The 7,207-nt window shown below is 63.3% G+C and overlaps 1 protein-coding gene across 1 annotated transcript; it reads right to left on the reverse strand.

Moving 5' to 3' along the window:
• Positions 1 to 4,169: 4,169 nt before the first annotated feature.
• Positions 4,170 to 6,037, reverse strand: LBX1 (ladybird homeobox 1). The gene is made up of 2 exons (XM_068549022.1): positions 5,676 to 6,037; positions 4,170 to 4,979 (listed from the first exon to the last, which is right to left on the reverse strand). Exons 1-2 carry the CDS (start codon positions 5,998 to 6,000, stop codon positions 4,456 to 4,458), a joined length of 849 nt encoding a protein of 282 aa, XP_068405123.1. The 5' UTR covers positions 6,001 to 6,037; the 3' UTR covers positions 4,170 to 4,455.
• Positions 6,038 to 7,207: the final 1,170 nt, after the last annotated feature.

A 7,207-nucleotide genomic window follows, 5' to 3' on the forward strand; every position in this document is an offset into this window, starting at 1 on the left:
GCCCGCAGGACCCCGGGTCGGAGAAGGCGGAGCAGGGAAAGCCGAGCCAGCCGGATCGCGGGGCCAGGCCCAGCCCGTCCGCGCCCCGCGGGGTCCCGGGCGGGAGAGCAGAACCCGCCCGCGTCCTGGGACTTGGCAAGCAGGGCCGAGGCCCCGGACCCAACCGGGAAGGAAGAGGCAGAGCCGGGCCGCTTCCCTTGGGCAGCCGGGAACCGAAAGCGGGTCTGCAGAGAGGCCAGAGTCCTGAGCAAGCAGGCCTGCGACGGCCCCAGGCTGTAAAGTAACTCCGGCCACAGGGCTGGAGGCCCGGAGGGTCCCAAACCTTAACGAACCTCGCTCCGAGAATGGGCGCAGGGCCCACAGCCCCTCACACGATCCACGCCACACTTGTACGTACACTCACACTCGGAGAATAAACACGTAATGCACACGCCCGGCTCCCACAGAGCGCACATATGCAGTGCACACACCACGCACAGCCGCACCCGAGGCAGGCCCGGCCGGCGCCTGTTAGGAGACCAGGGCCTGCACTTGGATTAGAGGCCCTCTCCCCATCACAGGTCCCCGCCGAAGCACCCGAAGCGTGGCCAAGGCCATCCCAGCGCCCTGGGCGGCGTGCGGGTAGCTGCTCTCATCAGAGCCGGGATTGCCTGGGAGAGGGTGGGCTAGAGCCCAGGCCTCCCTGGATCCCCAGCTCCTCGCTCCCATCTCCAGACAAGCCCTTCAGCCCTTGCCTTCGGTCATCGCCGCCTCCCTGCGCGATAGGGCCAGGAAACTAGACCCGCGCCGCGCTGCCCGCTCGGACCAAGTCGGGATGCCATGGCCACACGCGCTGTCGGCCGGGTTCCGGAAGCCCACCGGCAGCCTGGCGGAGGCATCGAATCCAGCACAGACGAGAAGACTGCGGGGCGGCTGGAATCCGCTACCCAAAAGGTGTGCGACCCAGCGCGGCGCCCTCTCTCCAGGGCTCCTTGGGGTCAAGCCCTGGGCTCCGCGTTCGCCTCTCTCCCCTTCCCTCCGACGACGGTGCGGTCCCGCCTTCCGCCCGCCCTCGTTCTGGCCTATAGAAACAACGAATTCCTCCTCATCTTTCAAGGCCTGGGTCCAAAGCCACCTCCTCCGTGAAGCCCCCACTACCCCGGGGCCCTAAGTCGGTTCTCCGAGCTCTGCAAAGGGCACTTCCCTGCCCCTAGGCCCAGGTCTCCTGTCTGCGCTGGGGTGCGGCGGGTCTCGTCTGCTAGACTGGGAGCTCCTTGAGGGTAGGAACTGGATCTGATTATTTTCCATTTCCCCAGCCCCCAGCGTGGCCTGGCGCAGAAAAGAGGCACAACAAACATTTGCTGAATTGAATGGATTTTCCCCTTTATTTTATTAATCCTTCCCCTTCCTTCTTTCCTTCTTTCTTTTCCTTCTTCCTTCCTCCCTCGTTACTTTTTATTTCTTGGTTATATTCAATTGTCATGTTTTTCAGGCTCATTAAATCCATTTAGAGACAAAAGAATAAAAGGCAGAAGGGGAAGGAGGGGGAGGAGGGAAGGGGGAGGGGATGGGAGGGGGAGGCCAGAGAAGCAAACAAATAACCCGCTTTAACTAGACGGGCGGATAAATGGCCCCGTTTCTCCTCAGCCCCGATGCGCCTGCTTAGCTGCGCGCCCCGCGGGCTCTGCAGCTCGGGTGGGCTCAGCCCCGGGGCCGCCGCCCCCAGCCCGAAGGGACCCAGCAGGACCCGGCCCGGGGCCGCGAAGCGGGCAGCGGCCTGAGGTGCCAGGGCCGCTTCATTGGGATTCATGGGCGTGTTGGGCGGGCGGCCCCGGGCTCAGGGCGCGGGGCGGGGGCCGGGCGGGGGCGGGGTGCGCACGGCGGGCGCAGATGCCCGAGTGACCGCCGCGCCGCGGTCCCTGCGCCGCCTTTGTGCCGGGGAGGCGCGCGCGGGGACCTAATCCATCAAATTGTCTACAAATTGTGAAGAAAATTCAAAAACCATATGGTCGCCAGCGCCGGCGCGCTCTGGGCTGCGGAGGGCCGTGGCCGCGCCCGCACCCGGAGCCGCGGGGGGCTGGGCCCGGCTATTGTCGCCTGTCAGCGGCCGCCCGGGTCCATTCGTCCCGGCCTTCATGGTCCGCGCTCCGAATTACAGACCCATCCATCCTGAGAGGGCGATTTACGTCGCCCGGGAGGAACCGGCCGTACGCCGGCCCCGCTGCCCGGCCGCCTCTTTGCTTCTTTCGTTCTCGCCTCTCTTCTCTCCCCTCTCCCCATTCCACTTTTCTCCCTCTGTCTCTGTCTCTGTTTCTGTCTCTCTCTTTGTAGCTTTTCCTCTTTCTCTTTCTCCCCCGTCTCTGTGGCTCTCCACTTTCTCGCTCTGCTTTTGAAGTGTTCTGTTCTCTTTTCTTGTATTTCTCTCTCTTCGTTTCCTCGTGGACTCGCACGTTCCCGATTCAGGCCCCGGGGCCCCATCGCCTGCCCGAGACCAGATGCGCATTTCTCACATCAATTTTGCTTAGAAAGAGAGCCGAGTGGCCTGGAGGCGGGACCCTCCTCTAGTGACAGCGGCCACTTGCCAGCCCAGCGACAACAAAAGCCCAGAGAGAAACCCGCTCCGTTCGGAAAAGTAAAAGCTGCCTGTGTTCCTGCCCCAGCCGCCCTCGGGGTGCGGGGACTCCCCCAGAGTCCTTGGGAGATTGATGTCTCTGTCCCCAGCCGGGTTCGGGGCCCAGAATTTGTGAACGTTACCAGAAATCCACCCCAACTCTCAGACGCTTCGCGCTCACACCTTCCAGTGCCCGTGTGAGTAATTCAGCCTGCCCTTGGTGCCTTTGGCCTCATTTTCCTCTCTCACCCAAGGGTGAGGCCCTCTGGCGAACCGAAACTTGGGGAGCCCTCAGGCTCCAGCCCGCGGTCCGACTGAGCTATACCACACCCGAGGCTTGGCCGGTGTCCCGGGGAGCGCAAGAAGAATGCCCTTGGGTCCCGGCTGGGATGCACGAACCCCACGGCAAGTCCCCCCCCCACCCAGCCTTTGCCCCATACAAATTAATTTTGCACCCGTGGCGCCCTCAAAGTACGCACACGTTTTCTCCCAGCATCGTACGCCTCTCTTTTTACCCGGACCTGGCGAAGCCCGCTTCTCTCGCCCCCGCATCATTTGGTAGCTGCCGCGTGTTTGTGGGCAAGAAGCGCCTCCTCTCTCTCACTGCTTCCCCCTCACCCCTCATTCTCACGCCTGCCCTGAAACTCCTCCAAATCTCCAAGGCCTGGGCAGCCGGCGACCAGCAGCGGCGAGACACCGAGCCTGACGCGGCTTCACTGAATAAGGTCCACTCGTTCAGACACGGTCACCGCCGGTTCTAGTAAAATGGCAAAGACTTTATTATCGGAGAAAGAGGCCTTGGGTACAGTCCGGGGAGAAGAGGGCAGGGCAGGAGCAGGGGAGTGGCACGCGGGACCCACCCTCATCCAGGCACCCTTGTCTGGCCAAGTCGAGCTAGGAGCAGGGCGTTGGATACGGCAAGACAGACCCAGAGCTGCGGAGGAGGTGGCGCGAGGGCTTAGGTCGGCCTCCTCTCAGTCTCTGTCACATGCAAAAAAATTCTAAAAAGAGTAAAAAATAATTCTTGGGCTTTGGGTTCTGTTTTCGTTGGTTGGTTGGTTGGTTGTTGGATTTCCCCCTGCTTTGTCCCTAAGACCCGGACCCCAATAGTCAGTCCCAGGCAACCGGGAGAGAGTGGGGAGGAATCTTAAAAATAGCATTACTGGGCATTAGGAGGCAGAAATGGTATCGAAAACAGACTTCTCTCGCTGGGGTGGGGGTGGGGGTGGGGGTGGGGGCGGGGGGGGAAGAAAACATCGATTTGAAACTCGCAAGTCAGGACCCGGTTGCCCCCCTCAGCCCCTTCCCATGTGGGGGGGGAATAAAGGCAGAAGGAAATAAAAGAAGTCAACTGCAATAGGCCTAGGGAGGTGAGGAGGGAGAGGGCCGGTGCATTCGCCACATGCAGAGAAAAATCAAAAAGTCGGGGCGGCCCCTCCTCCAGACCTCGAGGTTAAGTGTTCATTACCCTCGATTCTATCTCGCCCTCAGCAAACCCGGCAGCCTGAGCTTTGAGAACATGGAAATCTCCGAGATTTTAAAAAATAAAAGAAAGAAAAAAAGTCAGGCTGCGGTGGGAAGAACCCGGTATATAGGTTTAAATATTTATACAGAAGCCATACAGAATTGCACGGCGAGGGCTCCCGGGGCAACGGAGGCCGCGCGCGGCGGCCGGCTCGGCCGGCCAGCCCGGGTTTATTGCTTCGAGAGGGAAGAGGCGGCTGCTGGGAGCCGAGTCCGGGCCAGGGACAGGGGAGAAGGCGGGAGTTGCAGAGGAGGTCCCAGCTCCCCTCGGCGGTCCTGTCCGGGAGGTGGCGGGCAAAGAGCGCTAGGAGCCCGGGGCTGCGGAAGATGCCGGGCGCCGCTCAATCGTCCACGTCGATCTCTTCGTCTTCCTCGTCCTCCGAGCAGTCCTGGCTGCTGGCCGGCTGGTCCATGAGCGGGGAGGCGGGCGAGAGCTGCAGGGGCCCGGCGCCCGGGGCCTGCGGGGCGCCTGGGGGGAGTGCCGGAGAGCCAGGCCTTGACTTAGCCCTGCCGCAGCCGCCGCCGCCGCCGCCGCCCGCAGCCTCCGAGTTCTGCTCGAGTTCGGCCAGCGCCACGATGTCCATCTGCCCGCTGGGGCCCAGTTTCTTGGCGGACTCCACGTCGGCCTTCATCTCCTCCAGGTCCCGTTTGAGCTTGGCACGCCGATTCTGGAACCAGGTGATGACCTGAGCATTGGTGAGGCCCAGCTGCTGCGCAATTTGGTCGCGATCGGCGGGGGACAGGTACTTCTGGTAGAGGAAGCGCTTCTCCAACTCGTAAATCTGGTGGTTGGTGAAGGCCGTGCGCGACTTTCGCCGCTTCTTGGGGGTCTGCCGCTGCCCAAAGATGGTCATCCCGTCGCGGCCTGAGAGGAAACCAAAGTATATGCTTGCGCCAGAGGAGAGGAGACCCCATCCCGGCCCTTACTCACCCCGCCTAGACCCATCCGGCCTGCAGTCTGCCGCTGTTCCCTTCTAGGATTAGATTCGGCCACCCGGACTAGGGCAAGCCTAGGCTATGGCAAGCCCCCTTCCCCCATCTCTCGTCTACCGGAAGTCCCTAGGAAAAATTGTTTTGGTCTCTGCCGCTTCACCTGAGAGTTGGTTTGAAAGACCTGAGGTCGCTAGAACATGAGAGCCAGACAGGGACGCCCTGCCTGGATGTGAATGTTGGCTCTCCACCTCGTCGCAATCAGCCCTGCTCTACACCTACCCAAAAGGTCCCAGCAAAGGCTCTCCATTCCCCACCCCAGGAACAGGGCTAGCAGTACCCAGCCCACTGAGAACGGGAGGGAGTTAAGCAGAGCAGGCAGACTGCAGAGATATCTTGGGTTCCTGCCTCCCCTCCGCGGTCACTCGACTCTGGCCTATCCAGAGGCCCCTAGGAAATAGGGTTTGGGTCCTGTCCCACGCATCTCCACTCCCAGCGGCAGCGGCTTGGGCTGGAGGGCCCTGACAGCCGGCGCGGAAGGGGGCGGGCAGAGGCAGAGAGCACTGAGCGTGGGACACATGGAGCCGGGAGCCTGGTGCTGGGCGCCGGGGAACCCAGTGGCGGCGCCTACCTTCGGCTGCCTGCAGGACGCTGACCTCCAGCCCCTTAAAAGTCTTGCTGGCGAGCTCCTCCAGCGCGCACAGCGGCGAGGTCTGTGAGAGCAGCGCGCGGCCCGCCAGGGGCAAGCCGCCCGGCGCGTGCTTGTCCGCGGCCGCCAGCAGGTGCGCCGCCCCGCACAGCGAGTAACTTCTCCGCACAGACGGCTTGTTGAGGATGTCCTCGATGCTGAACGGCGTCAGCGGTTTGTTGGAGTTGGCAGGAGGAGGCAGGTGGTCCAGCGGGCTGCGCCGCCTCTCCTCCCCCGGCGCCGCCTTGCTGTCCTCCTTGGAAGTCATCTCGGCCTCGTTTGGGGGCCCGGCCGGGGCGGCTCGGGCCTCGGGGACCCAGCCCGCGGGCAGCTCGGGCGCCGGGAGGCGCGGGCGGGCGGCAGGCGGGAAGGAGGCCGCGCCCGGCAGCGCGCGGGCCGGGCTCGGGGCCGATTAGCGCAGCGGCAGAGGCGAGCACAGCCGCACGGGGCCCCAGGAGGAGGGCGCTGACGCGGGCGCTGCCGCCGCCGGGGCTTCCAGCAATCCGGGGCGCGAGCCGGGGCGCGCCGCGCGGGGCTCCAGTTTCGCCAGCCCCGGTGCTATTTAAAGGTGTCAGGTGGCTCCGCGGCGGCTCCTGGCCCCGGGTCCTGGCGGCGGCAGTTGGAAGAGCCGAGGCGAGGGCGCCGATCCCGTACTGCGAGGGGAGGCGGAGAGATGGGGCAATTGACTATTGCTAACAAGTTAGCCTTGATCGAGGAGTAATCAATTATCTGCAGCGGCACTTCTCTCTCTCTTTCTCCCTTTCTCCTCTCTTCTTTCTCTCTGTTCTCTCTCCTCCTCTTCTCTCTCTCCCTCTCTCCCTCCCTCTCTCTCTCCCTCTCTCTCTCTCTCCCTCTCTCCCTCTCCCTCTCTCCCTCCCTCTCTCTTCTCTGCTCCCCCCGTCTCTCTCCTTCTCTCCCTCTCCCTCGTCTTCTCTTTCACTCTCTGTCTGTCCAATGCAGGCAGCTCTAAGTTGGGAAGCTCATTAATTAGCGGGACTGGGGTAGGAGGAGCCGGCTGGAATTAGCCTGCCTAATGCGCCTGTCAGTCCCGGCGCTGCGCCGCACTCGGCCCGAGCTGTTTGTAAATTACATTAGCGGCTCCTTTATTGCACCCGAAACACCCGCGACTGAAAAGCCGCCGCCCCCACCCCAAACTGTGAGCCGCGCTCCCGGCGTACCCGCCTCCCGCCGGCCTGGCTGTGATGGCAGCGCTGGCCCGGAGGTCTCAGGCTCTCCAACCCGGGATTTGGCGCCGGAGAAGGGCGACAGGAGACCATCCCGGGAGGTATGCAGCCGCCGCGCGGGCCAGGTAAGACCAGGAGCCTGGGTGGGCCTCGTCGCCGCCCAGAGAGGACTTTGCCGAGCTGAGATCAAGGACCCAGCGCCCCTACCCCTAGATCCATTTGCCCCTCACCCACGGCCTTGGACAACGCGCCTGGGGAGAAGGAATCTGCAGCCCTCGGGTTGGCCCGCGG

This window comes from Eschrichtius robustus, chromosome 7 (genome assembly GCF_028021215.1).
Source record: "Eschrichtius robustus isolate mEscRob2 chromosome 7, mEscRob2.pri, whole genome shotgun sequence".
Lineage (NCBI taxonomy): Eukaryota > Metazoa > Chordata > Mammalia > Artiodactyla > Eschrichtiidae > Eschrichtius > Eschrichtius robustus.

Coding starts and splice junctions, on each gene's coding strand:
- LBX1 (XM_068549022.1), bottom strand. CDS start 6,000: ATGACTTCCAAGGAGGACAGCAAGGCGGCGCCGGGGGAGGAGAGGCGG. Junction 4,980..5,675: donor CGTCCTGCAGGCAGCCGAAG/GTAGGCGCCGCC, acceptor GTTTCCTCTCAG/GCCGCGACGGGATGACCATC.